This window comes from Aquarana catesbeiana, linkage group LG12 (genome assembly GCF_042186555.1).
Source record: "Aquarana catesbeiana isolate 2022-GZ linkage group LG12, ASM4218655v1, whole genome shotgun sequence".
In the NCBI taxonomy this organism is placed as follows: Eukaryota; Metazoa; Chordata; class Amphibia; order Anura; family Ranidae; genus Aquarana; species Aquarana catesbeiana.
Genome location: NC_133335.1, coordinates 230,257,172 through 230,283,301, shown reverse-complemented (window position 1 = coordinate 230,283,301; position 26,130 = coordinate 230,257,172). Strand labels below are relative to the sequence as shown.

The window sequence follows — 26,130 nt, the reverse complement described above, 5'->3', positions numbered from 1 at the left end:
GTGGATACTATGTATATGTTATATACTGTATATAGATGTGTATACAATGTATAAGTTATATATATATAGATGTGTATACAATGTATATGTTATATATATATAGATGTGTATACAATGTATATGTTATATATATAGATGTGTATACAATGTATATGTTATATATATAGATGTGTATACAATGTATATGTTATATATGTAGATGTGGATACAATGTATATGTTATATATATATATATATATATATATATATATAGATGGGTATGCAATGGTGGTTTTTTACGAAAGGCAAATCCACTTTACACTACAAGTGCACTTGGAAGTGCAGCCACTGTAAATCCGAGGGGATCATGCAAGGAAAATAAAAAACAGTATTTTAGCTTGCACATGATTGGATAATAACATCAGCAGAGCTTCCCCTCATTTCAGATCTACCCCTCAGATTTACAGCAACTGCAATTGTAGTGCAAAGTGGATTTGCCTTTTCGTAAATAATCCCAAATGTGGATACAATGTATATATTATATGTAGATGTGGATACAATGTATATGTTATATATATATATATATATATATATATATATATATATATATATATATATATATATATATATATATATATATATATAGATGTGGATGCAATGGGGGTTATTTACTAAAGAAACATCCACTTTGCACTGCAAGTGCACTTGAAAGTGCAGTTGCTGTAGATCCGAGGGGGACATGCAAGAAAAAAAAAAAAGCATTTTAGCTTGTACATAATTGGATGATAAAATCAGCAGAGCTTCCCCTTATTTCAGATCTACCCCTTAGATTTAGAGCCACTGCACTTCCAAGTGCACTTGCAATGCAAAGTGGATTTGCCTTTCGTAAATAACCCCCAATGCATATGTTATATATAGATTTGTTATTGTATATGTTATCTATAGATGTGGCTACAATGTATACGTTATATAGATGTGTATACAATGTATATGTTATATATATAGATGTGGCTACAATGTATATGTTATATATATATATATATATATATATATATATATATATATATGTAGATACAATGTATAAGTTATATATAGATGTGACTAGACATGTACAGAACAAAAAAATGTGTTTTGTTTCGTATCGATGCGTTAATTACATAAATTTGTTTCGTTTATTTGTATTCAAATCGAATCGAATTTTCAAAGTCGGATCGATTCGAAAAGTTTTCTAATCAGTTTTGAATAGTTTCCTAATTCGAATTTGAAAAGTATTCGAAAATCGATTTGAAAACGATTCACAAACTATTCGAATTTGTTATTTCGGATTCGTTTAAGTTTGGTACTATTTGTAATTCGTAGATTCCGAATTTCCTAAAAAACGAAAATTTGTCCGAATTTCAATGGCTAGATGTATATGTTATATATAGATGGGAATACAATGTATATGTTATATGTAGATGTGAATACAATGTATATGTTATATGTAGATGTGAATACAATGTATATGTTATATGTAGATGTGAATACAATGTATATGTTATATATAGATGTGAATACAATGTATAAGTTATATGTACATGGAGATACAATGTATAGAATTGTCCCTCCAGTTATCACTCCCCCCTCTCAGGTCTCCACCATTCTCTCTACCTTCTCTATTAGGCCACAATCATGTCTTCCGGAGGCATTGCCGAAACAAAAAGCTCCCGCTAGGGCCCTCGTCCTGCCATATAAGTCAATGCAGGCGGGAGACGCAACCTCTAAATAAAATTACATTTAACGCTCCAGAATCTTGTAATAAGGAGACCATAACAAATTATGCGGAGCTGTACATTTTATGGGGCAATTATACTCAAACGACCCAAGAAGATTGTAGTTAGTGTCAAGACACAGCACAGGAAATATTAGACAGTTCCTGGGAGCGGTGCGGAGTGTGTAAAATATGGAGGGCTCCAACCAGGCCCGGACTTCAAGGCAGAACTTCCACCTGATATCACAATTTCACTAAGGAACGGAGGCTGATGTGTGAAAGCACCATGTGACTTCCTTTAAAGCTTCCTAAAGATCTATTTAAAGCCAAAAAAGTAATTTCTTTCCTCTTGCAGAATACTAACTACAGGCACGACTTCTTATAGCGAATACGGGCAGGTGGGGGCGGAGTCAGGAAAGTCGGGGACAGGGAATAGCATTGTCTGATTTTTAGATCAGCCTCTCGTCTTGGTTTGTGGTTGGCATATTAGTAGGCGTCAGACATCAGACCTCTCTGACCCCCGACTCTCAGGCTAAAGAGTCAGACTCCAGGAAAGTAAACAAGAGAGGAAACTCTCCTTCAATAATAAGTAATCCCGTACAATCAGAGGGCTGAATGTCCTGTTGGATTAGAACAACCATGACAGGTTCTCATTATATGAAAAGAACCCCTTCCTCTTTTAGTTCCTTCCTTCTGTCCGTTCTCTGTTCTGTCTTCCCTTCCTTCCTTCTTCTCTTCCTCCCTTTTTTCCTTTCTTTCTTCCTTCCTCTTCTTCTTTCCTTTCTCTCCTTCCTTCCTTCCTTCCTTCCTTCCTCTCCTTCCTTCCTCTCCTTCCTTCAGCCCTTTCTCTGTTGTCTTTCCTTACTTCCTTCTTCCCTTCCTTCCTTCCTTCCTCTCCTTCCTTCCTCTCCTTCCTCTCCTTCCTTCTGCCCTTACTCTGTTCTGTATTTCCTTACTTACTTACTTCTTCTCTCCCTCCCTTCCTTTCTTCACTCCTTCCTCTCCTTCTTTCCTTCCTTCCTTCCTTCCTTCTTTCCTTCCTTCCTTCCTCTCGTTCCTTCCTGAATTCCATCTGTCCTTTCTCTGTTCTGTATTTCCTTACTTCCTTCCTTCTTCTCTCGCTCCCTCCCTTTCTTCCTTCCTTCTTTCCTTTCTTTCTTCCTTCCTCTCCTTCCTTCCATCCTACCTCTCCTTCCTTCTGCCCTTTCTCTGTTCTGTATTTACTTATTTACTTCCTTCTTCTCTCCCTCCCTCCCTTTCTTCGTTCCTTCCTCTCCTTCCTTCCTCTCCTTCCTTCCTTCCTTCCTTCCTTCCTTTCTTCCCTCCTTCCTTCCTCTCGTTCTTTCCTGAACTCCATCTGTCCTTTCTCTGTTCTGTCTTCCCTTCCTTCCTTCTTCTCTTCCTCCCTTTTTTCCTTTCTTTCTTCCTTCCTCTTCTTCTTTCCTTTCTCTCCTTCCTTCCTTCCTTCCTTCCTTCCTTCCTTCCTCTCCTTCCTTCAGCCCTTTCTCTGTTCTGTCTTTCCTTACTTCCTTCTTCTCTTCCTTCCTTCCTTCCTTCCTTCCTTCCTTCCTTCCTTCCTCTCCTTCCTTCCTCTCCTTCCTTCCTTCCTCTCCTTCCTTCTGCCCTTACTCTGTTCTGTATTTCCTTAGTTACTTCCTTCTTCTCTCCCTCCCTTCCTTTATTCCTTCCTTTATTCCTTCCTTCCTTCTTCCTTCCTTCCTTCTTTCCTTCCTTCCTTCCTTCCTCTCGTTCCTTCCTGAATTCCATCTGTCCTTTCTCTGTTCTGTATTTCCTTACTTCCTTCCTTCTTCTCTCCCTCCCTCCTTTTCTTCCTTCCTTCTTTTCTTTCTTTCTTCCTTCCACTCCTTCCTTCCATCCTACCTCTCCTTCCTTCTGCCCTTTCTCTGTTCTGTATTTCCTTACTTACTTCCTTCTTCTCTCCCTCCCTCCCTTTCTTCGTTCCTTCCTCTCCTTCCTTCCTTCCTTCCTTCCTTCCTTCCTTCCTTCCTTCCTTCCTTCCTTCCTCTCGTTCCTTCCTGAACTCCATCTGTCCTTTCTCTGTTCTGTCTTCCGTTACTTACTTCTCCTTCTTCTCTCCCTCCCTTACTTTCTTCCTTCCTCTCCTTTCTCTGTTCTGTCATTTCTTTCTTTCTTTCTTTCTTTCTTTCTTTCTTTCCTTTCTTTTTTTCTTCTATCCCTCCCTCTCTTACTTTCTTCATTCCTTCCTCTCCTTCCTTCCTTCCTTCCTGTCCGTCCTTCCTTCCTGTCTTCCTTCCTTCCTTCCTCTCTCCTTCCCTCTCTTCATTTCTTCCTTTCTTCTTTTCTTCCTCCTTTCCTTTCCTTTCCTCTCCTTCCTTCCTTCCTTCCTTCCTTCCTTCCTTCCTTCCTTCCTTCCTTCTTTTCTTCCTCCTTTCCTCTGCTTCCTTCCTTCCTTTCCTCATACCCCATTGGCCGGAAGTCCGAAGACCCGATTGGCTGGGAGGAGAAGCAGCGACCGCCAGGACACGGAGGAGACGGAGGGGGGAAGCCGCGACCTGGATGGGGTAAGTGCCAATCGACCAGCGAGTGAGTAAGCAAGGGGGGGGGGGGGTCGGGCTGAAGCGACGACTGGGGGGGGGGGGGTTGATGTCTCAGGTTTGTTTGAAGCCACTGCCGGGGACTCCGAGGAGGATCCCGATGTGAGGAGGACTCTGATAAGGACACTAATGTAAGGGGGACTCTTTTGGTCTTCAAATATTTTTTGCATATATTATTGTGGTTCTCAAACTAAAATGTTTTGGGACTCGTGATCTAAATAAAAATAACATTTAATGATATAGTAATGGGCACAGAGCTGCATTCATTTGGGTGACTTGTATACAAATTTTTATAGAGGTGTATACATGAGACGACAATTAGGGACAATTACGGAGCAATAAGGGACAGGGATTGGGGTGGAGGGTATTTGGTTCCACAATAGGGACAGTTGGGATCTCTCCCAAAATAAAAAATAAAAACAATAAAGCAGCCAGTCTGGACGCACAACCACCAGCTTAGTCAGCAACTCATTTTTCAGCATGCCCGCCTGTCACGGGGAAGAAAACAAAATCCAGATCTGCAAATATTGAAACAGTCTGAAGATCAAAGTTTGTTACGAAAGACGCGGCGAGAGCAAACACGGAGTCCGGGCCGAGGCAAGCCAGTTATTTTTACTACTGCGGCTTCGAGGCCAGTCCGCAAATTGGGCACGGCGTCCTGCGAGGCGAAGCGCGCGGGGGGGGGGGCAGAGTCCATCCAACTGTGGCCGTGGCAGACAAATTGTTCCGAACGTCCCCAATTTTTAACAAACAATAAGATTGGAAAAAATATGTCCCCAGCCATGACCAGGGCTGGCTTTGCATTACTGCATGTCGGGAATGTGCACGAAATTGCAAGCTTTGCAATACACGTAGAGAGACACGCTGCCATTTAACAGGTGCGCAATGCATATCTGCAAGCGCATGCAGTTTTGCGTGCACCACACGGTTCGGTCCAGCATGCGGAACTTCACACCAATTTTAAATAAAAAACTGGCATGAGCTCCCCTCCATACCAGGCCCTTAGGTCTGGTATGGATTTTAAGAGGAACCCCCTACGCTGAAAAAACTGAAAAAATCCATACCAGACCCTTTTTCAAGCACGCAGCCCGGCCGGTCAGGAAAGGGGGTGGGGACGAGCACCCCCCCCTCCTGAACCGTACCAGGCCGCATGCCCTCAACATGGGGGGGGTGCTTTGGGGAAGGGGGGCGCCCCACCCCAAAGCACCTTGTCCCTATGTTGATGAGGACAAGGGCCTCTTCCCGACAACCCTGGCCGTTGGTTTCGGGGTCTGAGGCCGGGGGACTTATCGGAATCCGGGAGCCCCCTTTAATAAGGGGGCCCCCAGAGCCCGGCCCCCCACCCTATGTGAATGAGTATGGGATACATCGTACCCCTACCCATTCACCTGGGGGAAAAAAAGTGTCAATAAAAAAACACACTACACAGGTTTTTAAAGTAAGTTATTAGGCAGTTCCGGGGGTCTTCTTCTGACTTCGGGGGTCTCACCCGGTACTGGGGGAGGGAGGTATTCAGGCTGCTTAAAGGAAAGGGTCTGTTAGGGTGACGGGTACTGAACGGCACATAAGGAAACGTTTGCTGTGGTTGTATTTAGTGATTTTTACAGTCCCCTGGTTTTAATTGGACGTGTTCTCCTTTGAATTTCCACTTGCACAGCCCCCAACATATAAATAATGGAATGTAACGTGTGTGTTAGCCCAGGACCCCGGCGCTTCCCTTTTATAGGCATATGTGAAGATTTCAATGTCTGACTCTGCTACAATGTATCTGTAAGCGGCTCAAGAGCGGCCCGGGTGAACCCTCTCCTCCCTCCCCCTGCCCCCCTGCGCTGGAAGTGATTGCGTTGGCACGGCTCGCCGTACGGACGGTCACAGCTGAGTCGTCTGGCAGAGCGACGGGAAACCAAAATATGCAACTGACGAGGAGGCCATCTGCAGCGCGTCCCAGACCCAGCCTGGTGCAAGGAGCGCGATTGTCTGGGCGCTGGCCGCGCTTCAACCCGTCGCCGTCAGCTTTTATGTGAAGAACAGAAAGCAAAAAATACATATGGAACCAGAGGAAGCCTTTTATTTTCATCCCATAATTACATATGTTTGGCCCTTTACAGCGCATTCCTCTCTGGCCCCCCGGAGCTCACAATCTAACGTCCCTACAACACTGTACATTGTGTATCTTTAGGGGCCCGGTAACGACATTACGTATATCATAAGACCAACATTTTGTGGCCTGCTGACCACCATACTTCTTTGAAGCCCATTCAAACCATGGACGTTGTTGGGTGACCCCCTCAGCCAAAAATATGGAATTGCCTCCATTGAGGGTATAACAAACCCCCCCCCCCCCTCCCCCCCCCTCTGGGAAGAGTTCCCACAAGACTTAGGAGGGAGTCTGTGGGAATTTGTGTCATTCGTGAGGTCAGGACCTGATGAAAAGACCTGACTCATCCCAAAGGTGTTCTGTAGGGATGGGGTCAGGGCTCTGTGCAGGACACTCGAGTTCCTCTACACCAAACTGGTCACACCATGTCTTTATGAAGGTGGTTTTGTACACAAGGGGGGCACAGTCATGTTGGAAGAGAAAAGGGTCTTCGCCAAACTGTTGTACATCCTATTTCGGAACCATGACTATTAATATGGAGTTGCCGCAACTTTGTGGCTATAGCATCCTCTGCTTCTCTTGGAGGGCTTTCCACAAGATTTTGGAGGGTGTCTTTCAGAATTTGTACCATTTTTGAGGTCAGGTACTGATACTGGATGAGAAGACCTCGTTCGCTTTTAGTGTTCAGATTCATTCAGTAGGGTTGAGGTCCAAAGGTGTTCAGTGGGGTTGAGGTCAGGGCTCTGTACAGGACACTCCAGTTCCTCTACACCAAACTGGTCACACCGTGTCTTTATGAAGCTGGTTTTGTACACAAGGGGGGCACAGTCATGCTGGAACAGAAAAGGGTCTTCGCCAAACTGTTGTACATCCTATTTCAGAACCATGACTATCAATATGGAGTTGCCGCAACTTTGTGACTATAGCATCCTCTGCTTCTCTTGGAGGACTTTCCACAAGATTTTGGAGGGTGTCTTTCAGAATTTGTACCATTTGTGAGGTCAGGTACTGATACTGGATGAGAAGACCTCGTTCAATATTAGTGTTCCGATTCATTTAGTAGGGTTGAGGTCCAAAGGTGTTTAGTAGGGTTGAGGTCCAAAAGTGTTCAGTAGGGTTGAGGTCAGGGCCAAGTACAGGACACTCGAGTTCCTTCACACCAAACTGGTCACACCATGTCTTTACGGAGCTGGCTTTGTACACGGGGGGGGGGGGCACAATCATGGTGGAACAGAAAAAGGTCTTCACCAAACTGTTACCACAAGGTTGAAATATCACAGTTGGCTATAAAAAAGAGTCCCCTAGGTCATCCAAGGCCCAAAGAAATCATTGTAGGACTCGTTGTTCATTCATAGATCTCTGGAGCTTCTCAGGACACTCAAGTTCCTCCACATCAAACTGTGAAACCATGTCTTTATGGAGCTGGCCCACTACAACAGCCTCCACTCTGCTGGGAAGACTTTCCACTAGATTCTGAAGGGTGTCTGTGGGAATTTGTGAGGTCAGGTAGTAATGTTGGATGAGATGACCTGACTCAAATGTTGGGCCTCACGTTGGGCAACACGAAAAAAACCTGGCTCCCTATTGGTATTTTAATTCATCCCAAAGGTAGGGTAGAAGTCAGGGCTCTGAGCAGGAGCCCCAGTTTTCATAGATCCCCTCCCCCCCTTCAGGGTTCTGCCGAACGGTCGTTCCCCGCACCCGACATCCTAATATGTCTCGGTAGAAAGAAACAAAGCTGTGCTGAGCCAAAGGAGAAAACCAGAAACACTCTCACATGTTAGAGATTATCCCGGCTGCAGTGCCTGTGATTTATTGGCCCACATGTTCTTAACCGTCTCGCTCTGGATAAAGTCAAGTACTCGCAGGTGGCATTTAACGTGCTCTTCAATCATGTCTGCCGACAATTTACTCCCCGTCCCCAATTCCTGCCAAACGGTCCGCCCCTGAGAGTTACTGGCCGCGTGACGCTAAATGCTTTTGCAGCAACAGGCTAGGACCTCGAAAAACCCTAAGGGGCGACTCCGGCCAAACAGATTAATAGGCAGTTAAAACACCTGGACAGGAACTGGCTGCCAAAACAAATGGCCGACAAAACTTTTAGACCCCATTCACAGCACGCGTGTTCCTACTCGTGCCATTTTTTTTTTTAGGGGATTCTTTACGCGTTTCTGCACCTCACGTCATTTACTTTAATGGGCTGCCCTATGTGAGGCAAATATGTGCAAAATGTGCGCCAAAGATGCTCGAGAACCTCTTCGGGCATGGAGCATCACGTGTTTTGTAGTGCATCTGCTAAACGTGTTTGGAGTGCCATTAACGATTAGACATGTGCAATTCGGTTCCTTCCGAATAAGTTTTTTAACGAATTTTGACAAATTCGTTAATTTGGAAATATCCGGAGTTAGCGAAAACCCGTTTAACTAATTTTTCCAAATATTCGTAAATTTGAAAATTCATTAATTGGGAAATTTGAATATTCGAAAATTCGGAAATTCGAAAATCCGGAAATTGAAAAATTCGTAAATCCGGAAATTTGAAATTCAAAAATCTGGAAATTCGGAAATTCGAAAATTCGTAAAATCGGAAATTCGAAAATCCGGAAATTCGAAAATCCCAAAATAAGAACAAAAATTCAAAAGAAAAAAAAAAAAAAAATCAGAAAATTCGAAAACCCGAAAATTGAAAAATATGAAATAATAAGTAACTAATAATAATTTAACTATCACTATTAAATTATAGGTATTGGATTTCCTTTCAAATTTGGCTGTTAATGAACGCAACGAATACGAATTTATCCAAAGTTATAAATTACCCGAAATAATGCATGCCGCATCTAAACGAATGGAACGTAACGAATTATTAATAATAATAAATAACAATAAAAAAACCTTTTTATTATTATAATTATTTATTATTAATTAGTTCCGTTCCATTTGTTTAGATGCGGCATTCGTTATTTTGGATAATTCGTAACTTCGGATAAATTCGTATTCGTTGCGTTCATTAACAGCCAAATTTGAAAGGGAACCCAATACCTATAATTTAATAGTTAGTTATTATTAGATAGTTAGCTATTATTTTAAATTTTCGGATTTTCTTTATTTTCGGATTTTTCGAATTTTCGTATTTCTGAATTTCCGAATTTTCAAATTTCTGGATTTTCCCATTTGCAAATGTTCGAATCTGCGAATTTAGGAATTTTCCAATTTAGGAATTTCCGGATTTTCGAATTTAGGAATTTTCTAATTTATGAATTAACAAATTTACGAACTAAGATCATAACGTAACGAATGACCCGAAAAAAAAAAAAAAAAAGAATGAAACGAAAACGAACACATTTTTCGGCAGTGCACATGTCCATTAACAATTAATGGCATCGCAAGCGCAATGCGCGTTTTTCGCATGTTCCCTGTGCGTTTTGTAGCGCATTCAGGAAACGCCAAGTATGAATGCGGCCTGAATGTCGAAACAGCTGATGGTTTATCTGGCCCGTTGAGTTCAGGTTATGTGGTCAGTTTCAGGCCCATCCGCGCCATATGCGTTGGGCTGCGCTGGGCAGCCAGCGACTCAACCGTCGGCCTCGTGTCTTATTAGTTCATCCCTCCCCCCCCCCCCCCCGCTGCATAAAGAAGAAGAATGAAATATCATTTTGTCTCATTGCAATAAAGTTACTGAAAAAAAAAAGAAAAAAATAATTCTCCGTCACAGCGCACACCAGGGGGCGTGGTTTAACTGACATTGCAACGGCGGGGTTCTCCTTTATACTCTTGCAGACACTTATTATGAGAGTGGAAGTCTCTTCCAGACGGACGCGGCGCGCTGCGTATTATCGCCACTTACAGGACGATTAATTGCACCCGAGACAGAGACATGAATATTCTAATTCGATATTTATTGACAAATTGAGATTCCAATAACATGACTTTACACGTCACTCAGCGTCCGGCCAATATACATCACCCCCCACCCCCACCCCCGGCTCCAACGCCTTGCGCTGTGATGAAAGCCGGGGGGAAGCTGGGAACGCACCGCCGCTGAGGAGGAACCACAAGGCCCAGAATTGCTGCGGATTCAGAACAGTGATAAAATGAGCGTCCAGATTGTATTCTACACTCAATGCCACAACTCGGGTCTAATACAGAGAACACGATTGTCACAAATAGCAGACGATCGTTCTTATGCCCCGTTCACACTTGAGCGACGCGTTTTTTTTGTGCATTTTTTTTTTTGCATGCTTTTTTGGGCAGCACCATTTATTTGAATGGGTCTCCCTCCGCTCCGAAAACGCACAAAAAGAAGCCCATGTATCAGGCAAAACGCGTGACAAATGTGAAACTTGACGCGTTTTGCATTGTGCGAGTTGTATGTTTGTCACGTGTTTTGTCGCACGGAAAACAGGCAGGAAAATGTGCGCCTGCTGCCGGCGTCTGGGGTGCCGTTAGGAAATAAAAGCACCACAAGCGTGTCATGCGTTTTAGCGCATTTTCGTTAATTTCTGCCCACATTTCTGCTACACCACTACTGCGTTACATTTTTGTTTACTTTTTTTTATATATAAAAAGAAGCTCATGTACTAAGTTTTGGGTGTTTATGATTTTTGCTAAATAAATGGGGAAAAAAATGCATTTTTCTTTGTTTCTGTTATAAACTGATATGCAGCACTGATGGACACTGATATGTGGCACTGATGGGCACTAATAGTCAGCACTGATGGACACTGATATGCGGCACTGATGGACACTGATATGTGGCACTGATGGGAACTGATATGCGGCACTGATAAGCAGCACTGATGGACACTGATATGCGGCACTGATGGGCACTGATATGTGGCACTGATGGACACTGATATGCGGCACTGATATGTGGCACTGATGGACACTGATATGCGGCACTGATAAGCAGCACTGATGGACACTGATATGTGACACTGATGGGCACTAATAGTCAGCACTGATATGCGGCACCGATGGGCACTGATATGCAGCACTGATGGGCACTGATGGACACTGATATGCGGCAATGATGGGCACTGATATGTGGCACTGATGGGCACTGATATGCAGCGCTGATAGGCACTGATATGCGGCACTGATGGGCACTGATATGCGGCACTGATGGACACTGATATGTGGCACTGATGGGCACTGATATGTGGCACTGATGGGCACTGATATGTGGCACTGATGGGCACTGATATGTGGCACTGATGGGCACTGATATGCAGCGCTGATAGGCACTGATATGCGGCACTGATGGGCACTGATATGCGGCACTGATGGACACTGATATGTGGCACTGATGGGCACTGATATGTGGCACTGATGGGCACTGATATGTGGCACTGATGGGCACTGATATGTGGCACTGATGGGCACTGATGGACACTGATATGCAGCACTGATGGGCACTGATATGCGGGACTGATGGGCACTGATATGCAGCGCTGATGGGCACTGATATGTGACACTGATGGGCACTGATATGCAGCGCTGATGGGCACTGATATGTGACACTGATGGACTCTGATATGTGGCACTGATGGGAACTGATATGCGGCACTGATAAGCAGCACTGATGGACACTGATATGTGACACTGATGGGCACTAATAGTCAGCACTGATATGCGGCACCGATGGGCACTGATATGCAGCACTGATGGACACTGATATGCGGCAATGATGGGCACTGATATGTGGCACTGATGGGCACTGATATGCAGCGCTGATAGGCACTGATATGCGGCACTGATGGGCACTGATATGCGGCACTGATAGACACTGATATGTGGCACTGATGGGCACTGATATGCAGCGCTGATGGGCACTGATGGACACTGATATGCAGCACTGATGGGCACTGATATGCGGGACTGATGGGCACTGATATGCAGCGCTGATGGGCACTGATATGTGACACTGATGGACTCTGATATGCGGCACTGATGGGTACTGATATGCGGCACTTATATGCGGCACTGATGGGCACTTAAATGCGGCACTGATATGTGGCACTAATGGGCACTGATACGTGGCATTGATGGGCACTGATCAGCACTGATGGGCACCGATATGCAGCACTGATATGCAGCACTACATTTGGGGTGCCATTAAGAAATAATAGCACCAAAAGCATGTTGCACAGTTTAGCGCATTATTCACGCGTTTGTAGAAATGTGTCAGCGAGCTCATATCTGCTATGCCCAATTGTGAACAGGGCCTTAGGCTCCATTCACACTTGTGCGACTCTAAAATTGTGCAATTTACATTTGCGACTTTTGAAGCAACTTTGGTTGGGTGCAACTTGCATGCAACTTTGGCTGCTGACATTGCCTTTGACTGTTGCATAGCTGTCGCATTGATAACTTTAAGATGCAACTTTCATGTGACTTTTGAGCGATTACATTGCAGTCTGTGGCAATCAAGTCACATGAAAGTGGCATCAAAGTAGTGCAGGGACTTTCAGTCGCAGAGATCTGAACAGCTTCCATTGAAATACGTGTCCAAAGTCACATGACCAGTTGCACAAGTGTGAATGGAGAATAAATGGATCCATGTTTTTCTGTCAGCAGGAACCTGCGTTCAGCACTAATGCCCGTGTGAATGAAGCCTTACAGCCAAACTTCAAAAGTAACAAAAAAGTGAAAAAACTATTTATAGAGAAAAAAAAAGAAACTAATAAAATAAATCTGTTGTTGCAATATTCACCTTCAATCCCGAGCTTTCCCTTGCAGTACTTCTATTTCTCCACAAGATGTCCTCAGTCTAATGGCCAGCATCATTCAACTCCTCTGCCCCCAGCCTGTGGCTGGACACTGAAAAGAGAAGCAGCACAGTGATGGGATCTTCTTTCTGTCACTCTGCTCTCTCCACCTATCAGCATGCTTCTTCTCATCACCTGAACTGATTGGCTCCTTGTGCTGCTTCTTCTTCTCCTGATCTGAGCTCTGCTGTACAGGGACTGTAAGTGGATGATGTCAGGTCACAGTCAGGCACTTACATTGCTTGTATTAAAGAATTACATTTCATGATTTATTAATGATGCAAGTAATGTAAGTACCAGAATCTGGCCTGGTATTGACCCCTGTACAGCAGGGCTGCAGTGTGAGAAGAAGAAGCAGCACAAGGAGACAATCTGCTCCTGTGCTGATAAGAAGCATGCTGATAGGAGGAGAGAGCAGAGTGACAGAGAGATGAGCTCATCACTGTGCTGCTTCACCTACCACTGTCCAATCACAGGCTGACAGCAAGTCCAGGGTGACCTGGCCTCTGAGGAAGCAAGCTGAATGATGCTGGCCATTGGACATCTAGTGGCAGAAAGAAGTGGGGGGAATCTCTGGATTGAAGGTGAATATTGCAGCAGCTGATTTTGTTTTAACGGCCTCTTCATTCTTATCTCGTTTTTGGCTGGAGTTCTGCTTTAAATAAACCCGATCGTATCGATCACAGCGGTAGCGGTGCGGCACGTGAGGCGGCAGGGGTTCGCCAATCTTGCAGTCAATAAACAATGTAACATCTGTGGATCTGGCAGCCGGGCGTCCCTGTTTATCTACAATAGCAGCTTAATTATAAACATGTCACACGGCTCCGGGATCTCCGCATCAAAGAGGAAGACGCATATCTGTATATACCTGACTATTTATATCCGCAGGAACGTTAACCCTTCCCGAGGCGGCCCACCGCTTCTATAGGCGGGGAGGGGCGCACAATACACGAGAGTGCTGCTGATTGTCAGCGATGTGGAACGCAACATGACCGACCCAAGCTGACCAATGAAATAAGACCGTCAGCAAGGTGTGCTGGGGCTCCATCACCCACCTGCAAAAGGGATGGGCGTTTTTTTTTTTTTTGTCTGTTGCGGGAGAATGTGCGATTTTGTGTGCGTTCCCCATCACACGAATGAATGAAACCAGCCGAGAGCGCAGGAAATACGTCTGCCACCAACAAACTGACCTCAGACCACACCTGATTGGTCAATACAAGTAACATTCTTCTTATAATGTTGCAGCTCTCTCTTTCATTCTTTTTTCCATCTTTCCCTCTCTTCTTTTCATCTCTCTTTCTTTCATTCCTTCTTACCCTCTCTCTCTCTCATTCTTTTTCCCTTCTTTCTCTCTCGCTTGCATTCCTTCATTGCCTCTCTATTTTATTCCTTCGTTCCCTCTCTCTTTCATGTATTCCCTCTTTCCCCCTGTCTTTCTTTCATTCTTTTTTCCATCTTTCCCTCTGTCTCTTTCATTCCTTCTCTCTCGCTTTCATTTTTCCTTCTTTTCATCTCTCTTTCTTTCCCTCTCTTTAATTATTTCTTTTTCCCTTCTTTCTCTTTCATTCCTTCTTTCCCTCTCTCTCTCTTTCATTCTTTTTTCCTTATTTCCCTCTCTCTTTTCCATTCCTTCATTGCCTCTCTATTTTATTCCTTTGTTCCCTCTCTCTTTCATGCATTCCTTCTTTCTCTCTGTCTTTCTTTAATTCTTTTTCCTTCTTTCCCTCTCTCTCATTCATTACTTTTTCTCTCTCTGTCATTTTTTCCCCTTCTTTTCATCTCTCTTTCTTTCCCTCTCTTTCATTCATTCTTTCCCCTGTATTTCATTCATTCTTCCCCTCTCTTTCATTCATTCTTCCGCTCTCTCATTCTTTTTCCCTTCTTTCTCTTTCATTCCTTCTTTCCCTCTCTCTCTCTTTCATTCTTTTTCCTTCTTTCTCTCTTTCATTCTTTTTTCCTTCTTTCCCTTTCTCTTTCATTCCTTCTCTCTCTCTCTTTCATTATTTCTTTTTTCCTTCTTTCCCTCTCTATTTCATTCCTTCTTTCCCTCTTTCTTTCATTCTTTTCTCCTTCTTTCGCTTTCATTCCTTCTTTCCCTCTCTCTATTTCATTATTTTTTCATTCTTGCTCTCTTTCTTTCATTCTTTCCCTATGTCTCTTTCATTCTTTTTTCCTTATTTCCCTCTCTCTCTCTTCCATTCCTTCCCTGCCTCTCTATTTTATTCCTTCTTTCCCTCTCTCTTTCATTCCTTTTTCTCTCTCTTTCATTTTTTTCCCTTCTTTTCACTCTCTTTCTTTCATTCCTTCTTTCCCTCTCTCTCTTTCATTCTTTTTTCCTTCTTTCCCTCTCTTTCATTCTTTTCCCTTCTTTCTCTTTCATTCCTTCTTTCCCTCTCTCTCTCTTTCATTCTTTTTCCTTCTTTTTCCCTTCTTTCCCTTTCTCTTTCATTCCTTCTCTCTCCCCCTTTCATTTTTTTCCTTCTTTTCATCTCTCTTTCTTTCCCTCTCTTTGATTATTTCTTTTTTCCTTCTTTCCCTCTCTATTTCATTCCTTCTTTCCCTCTTTCTTTCATTCTTTTCCCCTTCTTTCTCTTTCATTCCTTCTTTCCCTCTCTCTCTTTCATTATTTTTTCATTCTTGCTCTCTTTCTTTCATTCTTTCCCTCTCTCTCTTTCATTCTTTTTTCCTTATTTCCCTCTCTCTCTCTTTTCCATTCCTTCATTGCCTCTCTATTTTATTCCTTTGTTCCCTCTCTCTTTCATGCATTCCTTCTTTCCCTCTGTCTTTCTTTAATTCTTTTTTCCTTCTTTCCCTCTCTCTCATTCATTACTTTTTCTCTCTCTTTAATTTTTTCCCTTCTTTTCATCTCTCTTTCTTTCCCTCTTTTTCATCCATTCTTCCGCTCTCTCATTCTTTTTTCCTTCTTTCCCTCTCTTTCATTCCTTTTCCCTTCTTTCTCTTTCATTCCTTCTTTCCCTCTCTCTCTCTCTCTTTCATTCTTTTTTCCTTCTTTCCCTTTCATTCCTTCTCTCTCTCTCTCTCTCTCTTTCATTTCTTCCTTCTTTTCATCTCTCTTTCTTTCCCTCTCTTTCATTATTTCTTTTTTCCTTCTTTCCCTCTCTATTTCATTCCTTCTTTCCCTCTTTCTTTCATTCTTTTCTCCTTCTTTCTCTTTCATTCCTTCTTTCCCTCTCTCTGTATCATTATTTTTTAATTCTTGCTCTCTTTCTTTCATTCTTTCCCTCTATTTCATTCTTTTTCTCTTCTTTCTCTTTCATTCCTTCTTTCCCTCTCTCTCTTTCATTATTTTTTCATTCTTGCTCTCTTTCTTTCATTCTTTCCCTATGTCTCTTTCATTCTTTTTTCCTTATTTCCCTCTCTCTCTCTTCCATTCCTTCCCTGCCTCTCTATTTTATTCCTTCGTTCCCTCTCTCTTTCATTCCTTTTTCTCTCTTTCATTTTTTCCCCTTCTTTTCATCTCTCTTTCTTTCCCTCTCTTTCATTCCTTCTTTCCCTCTATTTCTTTCATTCCTTCTTTCCCTCTCTCTCTTTCATTCTTTTTTCCTTCTTTCCCTCTCTTTCATTCCTTCTTACCCTCTCTCTCTCTTTCATTCTCCTCCCCCCCCAGCAACAATAGACTCCGGGCATCAACATATCTCCCCATAGTCAGCATCGGTAGACTCTCCGGCAGCCAGCACCAATAGACCCCTCCCTCAACAGTAGATCCCTCCCAGCAACAACTGACCCCCCAGCAACATAAGACTCGCCCTCAGCAACAATAGACCTCCCTGCAAAACAAGGTCCCCTCCAGTGAGAATAGATCCCCCATTAGCCATGCATCCATAGACCCCCCAGCACACCCCAGCACCCCTTTGCCATTACATACATTCAGTGCTGGAGGTGCCAGAACTGCGTTCCCCCACATTCGCGCTGAAAAATAGCCCTGCCCGAACCTGACCATGGGACATGTAGTCCCCCCGCTGGGCATCGAGGAGAGGTTACTTGTGCGCTCCCCAAAAGTGAAGTGGACAGTGGAGGGGGGCACATTTGCAATAGGAGTACAAGTCAGGACAACACACAAAATATGGGACCTCTATATATTCTCCCCCAGAAATACCTAATATTGATAAATAGCAAAACTATTTTAAATAAAACATGGTTTGTATATTGTATACCAAATTTTAAAGACATCCCCAGCCATATATATAAAAAAAAAAAAAAAAAGAGGGCTCAATTTACAATATTAAGTATATGTAATACAACACTTAAGAAAGCTTAGCACTAAGTAGTTGTGTCTACGCGTTTCGCCATGCTCCCGCTACTTCGGCACTGGAGGGTAAGCTTTCGTGTACAAAATACTGAAATACAAAGATCCATCCAACATTGATAACTAACAACACATCCAAAAATAGGTATATGTAATACATCACTTAAGAAACCTTAGCACTCAATAGTTTAGTCTACGCGTTTCACGGTGCTCCCGCTTCTTCGGCACTGGAGTGTAAGCTTTGCTGTACATAATGATGAAAGATAAATATCCATTCAACATTCAAAACTAACAACACATCCAAAAATAGGTATATGTAATACAACTATTAAGAGACCTTAGCACCCAACAGTTCAGTCTACGCGTTTCACCATGCTCCCGCTTCTTTAGCACTGAAGTGTAAGCTTTGCTGTACATAATACTGAAAGATAAAGACCATCCAACCTTCAAAACTAACAACACATCCAAAAAAAGGTATATGTAATACAACTATTAAGAGACCTTAGCACACAATAGTTTTGTCTACGCGTTTTGCGGTGCTCCCGCTCCTTCGGCACTGGAGTGCAAGTTGTCCTGTACATAATACTGAACGATAACAGATCTATTCAACATTCAAAACTAACTGCAGATCTAAAAATAGATATATGTAATACAGCACTTAAAAAAACTTAGCACAGAAAAGTTCAGTCTACGCGTTTCGCAGTGCTCCCGCTTCTTCAGCACTGGAGTGTAAGCTTTCCTGTACGTAATGCTGAAAGAGAAATATCCATCCAACCTTCAAAACTAACGACACATCCAAAAATAGGTATGACAGTCGGTGACCCAATATCTCACCCCAGGCTATGGGGGGGAGGGGGGGCCACAAGGTCAAAGGTGGGGTACTGGAAACTCGTACTTTAGGAATCCAAAACCCATAAAAAAGTATCACATCCTCAGGGTGACGAATGAGAAGGCACAAAGGTCCCAAGCTGGAAAGATATCCCAAGGGAAGGAATAGAATAATAAAAAAGTTAAAAAAATAAATAAATATAAACTAAAAATAAAAAGATAAAAAATAAATAATTCTCAATATAATATAAAAATGTTTAAAAAAATATAAAATAAAAACAAAAAAATATTAAAAAATAAATAATTCTAAATGTAAAATAAAAATAAAAAAAATATAAAAAAATAAAATGAAAATACAAAAAGATAAAAAAATAATTTGAAATAAAAAAAGATTAAAAAAATTATATTTTTTTATCTTTTTTAATTTTTATTTCAAATTTTATTTTTTATTTTTATATATTTTTTATTTTTCTATTCCTTCTATTCTAAATAAAAAAAAAAAAATATATATATATATATATATATATATATATATATATATATATATATATATTTTTTATCTTTTTTAATATTTATTTCAAATTGTATTTTATATATTTTTCTATTCCTTCTATTCTAAATAAAAAAAAAAATTTAAAAATATAAAAAAATAAAATGAAAAAACAAAAATATTAAAAAAATGTATTTGAAATAAAAAAAAAGATAAAAAAATATAGATCTAAAAAAATAAAAATAAAATAATTATTATTGATGATAGATTAGATAGATAGATAGGAAGGAGGATTTAATTCCGCATCAACAGATACTTTGTTGCACTTATTAAACAGATACAATAAAACGCTTCGGATGGGAATGCTATCGGAGGAAATAGGAGCCGTTTCTTGCCGGGCTGCACACACACTTCAATTTATTTCCAATCACACATATATGAGAAATAAAAATATACATCCCTCTAAAAGCTCCTCGTTCTCCGCATGCGGCGGCGTGGATTAATAAACGCAGTGCGCGGTTCTCCATCAAAAATTTAAAAATTCCATCTGTATATCACTCCTCGGCAATGTAGAGTGCATCGCTCAAGAGGCCGTCATAACTCACCGGGAAGGATTTACGGCGCCCTCGATGAGTGAAGAACAGATATAGACGAGGGAGGTAATGCAAAACAACGCACTCTAATATAAAAGACAAAAGCTCTCCGGCTCCACGCGCTTCGCTCGCCGTCCGCCTTCATTCAGGAGCAATTTTGTCAATCTCTCGCCGATTAAAGAGGATCAAAGTTTTATGGAATGTTTCAAATTTACAACCAGGTATGTAGATGGAGGCTCTGTTCTATGGCGGGCAACCGCTGAAAAAAGTTACTGAGACGCAGATCGGCGCCAGCGCGCCGCCTCGAAAAAACCGATTGAGGTTGTAATGTAAAAACAGCCACAAAAAAAAAAAAAAAAAAAAAAAAGGAAATGCAGACCATCCACAAAGGTTTTGGGGTCCCGGGGGACCCCTTTCTTCAAGGTGACCTTTGCTGATCTGAGTAAGCAAAGACCCCCTCTCCGGACGCGATAAGGGAATGGCGCTGGATGGATTGGACTGACGTTCATCAGGCCCCATCTCCACACTTCGCATTCCCGCTCACGATTTTGTGTGCAATTTCTTTGGCTGGTCATTCATTTCATTAGCATCTCAAAGGGCCGGTTGTATCTGTAAGACTAGATTCCAGAGCACCCCACCCCCATCCTTATATTAGATTTCAAGAGCCCCCCTCCCCCACCATCAGATGTCAAAAGTACCCCACCCTCCCTGACATCACAGTGAACCCCCTTTAACATGTGCTGCCGCTGGGAAGAAGCTGGGGGTTGAGATGGGAAGCAGGAAGTGCAGAGTCAGGAGGAGGACCAGAGAAGGGGGTGGAGTTATCTGCTAAATGCTGTACGCAGAAGCGCAGGATCTGGCGGAGGAGTTCTGTCCTCCTCTCGTAGGCAGAAGGGCAGGATCTGGTGGAGGAGTTCTAATCTCCTCTCGTATGCAGAAGGGTAGTATCTGGCGGAGGAGTTCTGTCCTCCTCTCGTATGCAGAAGTGCAGGATCTGGTGGAGGAGTTCTGTCCTACTCTTGTATGCAGAAGTGCAGGATCTGGCGGAGAAGTTCTGTCCTCCTCTCGTATGCAGAAGCGCAGGACCTGGCAGAGGAGTTCTGTCCTCCTCTCGTATGCAGAAGCGCAGGATGTGGCAGAGAAGTTCTGTCCTCCTCTCGTATGCAAAAGCACAGGATCTGGCAGAGGAGTTCTGTCCTCCTCTCTGCTGCCAACTGCTGAAACAAGGTGAAGGGGGGGTGGAGATGATTGGGGGTGCTGCAACTGCAGGAGAGGTGCAAGGGCCACATAACATGGCCTGGTGGGCCAGATTCAGCCCACGGGCCTTGTGTTGGACACATGCGCTCTAACACAAGGATCGTTATTATTTTCAAATCTCATTGGATGTAGCTAAAAATAAAAAAAGAAGTTTGTAAATAAAGATCCTTATTGGTGTGTTTGTTTGTAAACAGAGCTTACCATGTACAAATAACGGAATTCTTATAGGTTGCCATGGTCATTGGGTAGACGTTGCCCTAGCCGTGAATGAATAAATAATATTAATATTTATTTTAATCCAGTATAAAAAGATACAAAGTTTCCTCCAGGCTCCACCCTCACGCATTTCTGCCCAACACGGGCATTAGTCATAGCCATAGCGGTGCCCTGGCCCTAGGAAAGGGCCTAATGTGAACATTTGGTTACATCCTCTACCTCCAGGTGTCTGCTTCCCATTGGGCTATTCCCTGGTATACTATGATTCTCTATCTACACTATATTACCAAAAGTATTGGGACGCCTGCCTTTACACGCACATGACGTTTAATGACATCCCAGCCTTAGTCCGGAGGGTTCAATATTGAGTTGGTTCCGCCCTTTGCAGCTATAACAGCTTCAACTCTTCTGGGAAAGCTGTCCACAAGGTTTAGGAGGGTGTCTATGGGAATGTTTGATCATTCTTCCAAGTCATTTGGTGGAGAGGGGATTATGGTGTGGGGTTGTTTTTCAGGGGTTGGTCTTGGCCCCTTAGTTCCAGTGAAGGGATCTCTTAACATTTCAGCATACCAAGACATTTTGGACAATTTCATGCTCCCAACTTTTGGGAACAGTTTGGGGACGGCCCCTTCCTGTTCCAACATGACTGCGCACCAATGCACAAAGCAAGGTCCATAAAGACATGGATGAGTGAGTTTGGGGTGGAGGAACTTGACTGGTCTGCACAGAGTCCTGACCTCAACCCGATAGAACACCTTTGGGATGAATTAGAGCGGAGACTGCGAGGCAGTCCTTCTCGTCCAACCAATCAGTGCCTGACCTCACAAATGCGCTTCTGGAAGAATGGTCAAACATCCCCATAGACACACTCCTAAACCTTGTGGACAGCCTTCCCAGAAGAATTGAAGCTGTTATAGCTGCAAAGGGTGGGCCAACTCAATATTGAACCCTACGGACTAAAACTGGGATGCCATTAAAGTTCATGTGTATGCAAAGGTAGGCGTCCCAATACTTTTGGTAATATGTAATGATCTCCCCATCATTGAGCAATGGTGCAACACGAGTGGTAGTATGTAGTATGCTTCAGGGCTCTACATGGTAAGACCTTCTACATATCGGCATTACAATGTATATTTTCTATAAGCAAAAAATATATCGCTAACATTAGCTGCTTGGAGTGCTGACTTCCATTTACCATTTGGACGACAAAAAGTGCCAGCAAGCTGGAAATTCTAATGCTACAACAAATAACCTAAATACACTCCTGAAATGACTTCCCCCACACCCTGATCACTTTACACAACATTTGTTCTAAAAAAGTAAAAAACAGAATAAAAAAAAAGAGGAAACAAAAAAAACAAATCAACTCAACAAAATGATTAATAAAATTCACATTTGGACTAAAATCCGACCGAAAATCCAAGAACAGTCAATAAATGATGAGCGTGCTCCGTGTTCCCCCTCTGGGACCTCCAGGACCGTGGGCACAGATATAGTCTATATACTGGTACAGCCTACCCATGGATAGTACAACTCACAACCTGCAAGCCATAACCTATAGGACATAATAATCTTCATCTGGTAGAACCCCACCACCGGCGGAGTGCCACCTGCTTGACCCCTTACCACACCTAGGTAGATGTTTGGCTACCAAAAACCACCACCGTGGTGGCCTCCATAGTCACATGTGTTAGTGGCCAGAGGTGACATAACAGAACTAATCAGCATTGGCTAGAAGTCTATCCCTGGGTCAGGGAAGAAGGGTGAAGGGCACAGGGGTTGGCGGGAAGGGTGGCATTAAACTTCAGCTGTGCCAGTCAGAGGCGGTGATGTCCCCATGGGATGTGCAGTGTGGAGCTCAGTGGATACTGTACAGGGAACGCTCAGAATACCAATGACACGCCGAGCCAAAGACAGAGGCACTTAGCAACTGATAGGGTTCATTGTCAACGGCATACTGTGCTGCCTACCCTGCAGGTCCTGAGCTAGTACCAGAGAGGAGCACCAACCAAATAGATAGATAGATAGATAGATAGATAGATAGATAGATAGATAGATAGATAGATAGATAGATAGATAGATAGAATATTGCACACTATACTACCTACAGGTCCTGAGCAATAATAGTACCAGATAACAACCAGCAGCAGGTGCACTGACCAGACCTAGAAGATAGACAGATAGATAGATAGATAGATAGATAGATAGATAGATAGATAGATAGATAGATAGATAGATACTATCTATCCCGTTTACTTTTGCACCCATTTACTTTTGCACCAAGGCAGTGAAAGGGTTAGCCAACACAATCTGTACACAGGTAGCCAGAAAAATACATGGGAATTGATACTGAGGGAATGGAAGGCAGAAGATACAATTGTTCCACATTTGTTCTAAATCCACCTTTTCACTTTTTCAATGCAGCATTGCCAGAGTCACCCAGCATTTGCCAACAGCCAGAGCACCCAACATTGCCAACAGCCAGAGTCACCCAGAACCGCCAACAGCCAGAGTCACCCAGAACCGCCAACAGCCAGAGTTACCCAGAACCGCCAACAGCCAGAGTTACCCAGAACCGCCAACAGCCAAAGTCACCCAGAACTGCCAACAGCCAGAGTCACCCAACATTGCCAATTGCCAGAGCACCCAACATTGAAAACAACCAGTCACCCAACATTGCCAACAGCCAGAGTCACCCAACACTACCAATAACCAGAGTCACCCAGCAATGCCAATAGCCAGGGCACCCAAACTCTGACAACACCCAGGGTCACCCAACCCTGCCAACAGCCAGTCACCCAGCACCGCCAGAGTCACCCAACATTGCCAACAGCCAGAGTCACTCAGCACTGCCAACCACCAGAGTCACCCAGCACTGCCAACCACCAGAGTCACCCAGCACTGCCAACAACCAGAGTCACCCAGCACTGTCAAAAGCCAGAGTTACCCAACAATGCCAATTGCCAGCCACCCAGCATTGCTAGTAGCCAGAGCACCCAAACTCTGACAATACCCAGGGTCACCCAGCACTGCCAACAGCCAGTCACCCAGCACTGCCAACAGCCAGAGTCACCCAACATTGCCAATTGCCAACCACCCAGCATCGCTAATAGCCACCAAACATCACCAATAGCCAGAGTCACCCAGCACTGCCAACAGCCAGCGTCACCCAGCACTGCCAACACCCATTACTGCCAACAGCTAGATTTACCCAAAATTGTCAACAGTCAGTGTCACCCAATACTGCCAAAAGCTAGAGTCACCCAGCACTGCTAATAGCCAGAGCACTCAACATTGCCAATAGTCAGTCACCCAGCACTGCCAACAGCCAACGTCACCCAACATAGCCAAAAGCTGGGGTCATCCAACATTGCCAATAGTCGGAGCACCCAACACTACCAGTACCCAGAGTCACCCAATCCTGCAAACAGGAAAGTGTCCAGCAATGTCAACAGCCAGAGTTACCCAGCACTGCCAACAACCAGAGTCACCCAACATTGTCAATAGCCAGCCACCCAGCACTGCTAATAGCCAGAGGACCAAACATTGCCAATACCTAGAGTCACCCAACCCTGCCAACAGCTAGAGTTACCCAGTACTGACAAAATCTGGAGTCACCCAGCACTGCTAATAGCCAGAGCACCCAACACTGCCAATACCCAGGGCACCCAGCACTGCCAATCCCTAGGGCACCCAACACTGCCAATACCCAGAGTCACCCAACACTGCCAACATTCAGTCACCTAACACTGCCAACAATCAGAGTCACCCCAGCACTGCCAACATCCAGATCATCCAGGTCACAGACACACAGCCACACACACCTATATATGCCAGCATCCTATGCACCTGGCAGAGTGGTAGTCATTGCTCTGTATGTATTACAATGTGTACAATGTGGCACAGAGGGGTGCTGGCTGCGATGGCTGATCGCAGTGCCCTCTAGAAGCATGCCCACCCTACATAGAGAGAGAGAGAGAGAGGTGCCTACCTTGAGCCCAGGCTTGGCACACCAGTGCCAGCATCGTTATCCATTGAAGGCTGTGCCAGCCGTATCCTCCGGGCATTCTCTGGTTGTAATCCTTGTGGGTAGGATTGGAGAGAGATGTGTAGACAGCTGTGCTCTCCCCAATGCCAACCTGTTTGCCAGTCAGGATGGTGAGCCCTCTACATGGAGGGTTCCTGAGCCTTCACTTAGATCCCCAGGGCAGTGAAGTTGATGGCACTGAGTCTCCTTGGAAGCCTTACATCCCCATGTCCAGAATCTTCAGCAGAAAGTTTATGTGCCCTAAGGGTGGGCAATGCCAGGGCAGAAGTTTTGCAGCTGGCGCCTTGCAGTTCTCTGCCAGGTGGGGTGTGCAATGCCCCCTGCAAGGCTGTCAGCGCCTTCCCTCTTCTCTGCCCAGTCCCCTGACTGCCTCCAGCTCAGCCTGGCTGCTGCTCTGTGGATGGAGAACTGGGGAATGCTGCTGCTGCATCTGCTGGAGCCCAAAGAGCTGGATGAGGAGGAGGGATGGAGGGAGCGCTGGGAGGGAGGGATGTGTGCGGAACCATAGCGACGCCTGACACCTAGTGGCCGAATTGGGGCATTGCAAGCGAGCTCCTTCTCTCTCTCTTTTTTTTTTAAATGGAAAGTAGATTTTGTGCAATGAAAGTCTCCCCAGCATGAGTCACATTCTCCCATCTAAAGTGGAACTCCAATAAAACAAAGAAAATGCGTGTCATGTCCCAGCATATCTCTTCTGCAATTAAAGATCCTTATCTGCCTGTGCACAATCCTCTTACCATCCATGGCTCAGTGTGCAGGTTCAGCATGCTGCCAGGATGGATCACCCCCCTCCCCCCTCCCCTCCAGGGCTGGAGGAACCATTGACCCTTTTGCTGCCAGTGTCATTGTTATGATTTTTTTTTTTTTTTATTGCACAAATTTCCTTTAGATTGACCTTAAACTATCTTCAAAATCCTGTATAATAATAATAATAAAAAAAATAATAATAATAATAATAATAATAATAATAAACTTTGTAATGCAAGGGCCTGCCTACAATTGAAAGTTGTTTAGTTTTTACTTCATAGTATATGGTTTTTGGTAAATCTAAAGGAATATTGTACCAGACAATTGAACATGTAAAGTTCATCTTTAACAAAAAATAAATGAATGAATAGATAAATAAATGCACATGATTCTGCAGGCAGGTAAAGAAAAAATGTGCATTAATTATTATTATTTTCTTTTTACCTTGGAACATTGCACCCATGATCAGATGAATGAATGACTTGTATAGCGCTACCTATGCGAACTGAATCACC

General features: G+C 43.6%; 1 protein-coding gene across 4 annotated transcripts in view; it reads right to left on the bottom strand.

The window, feature by feature from the left end:
* Positions 1–25,304, bottom strand: part of SDK2 (sidekick cell adhesion molecule 2) — an 818,277-nt gene extending 792,973 nt beyond the window's left edge. For all 4 annotated transcript variants that reach the window (XM_073606891.1, XM_073606893.1, XM_073606892.1 and 1 more), the window contains exon 1: positions 24,812–25,304. In XM_073606891.1, the coding sequence (XP_073462992.1) occupies positions 24,812–24,887 (76 nt within the window). In that variant the 5' untranslated portion in view covers positions 24,888–25,304. The remainder of the gene's footprint in view (positions 1–24,811) is intronic.
* Between the last annotated feature and the right edge of the window lie 826 nt (positions 25,305–26,130).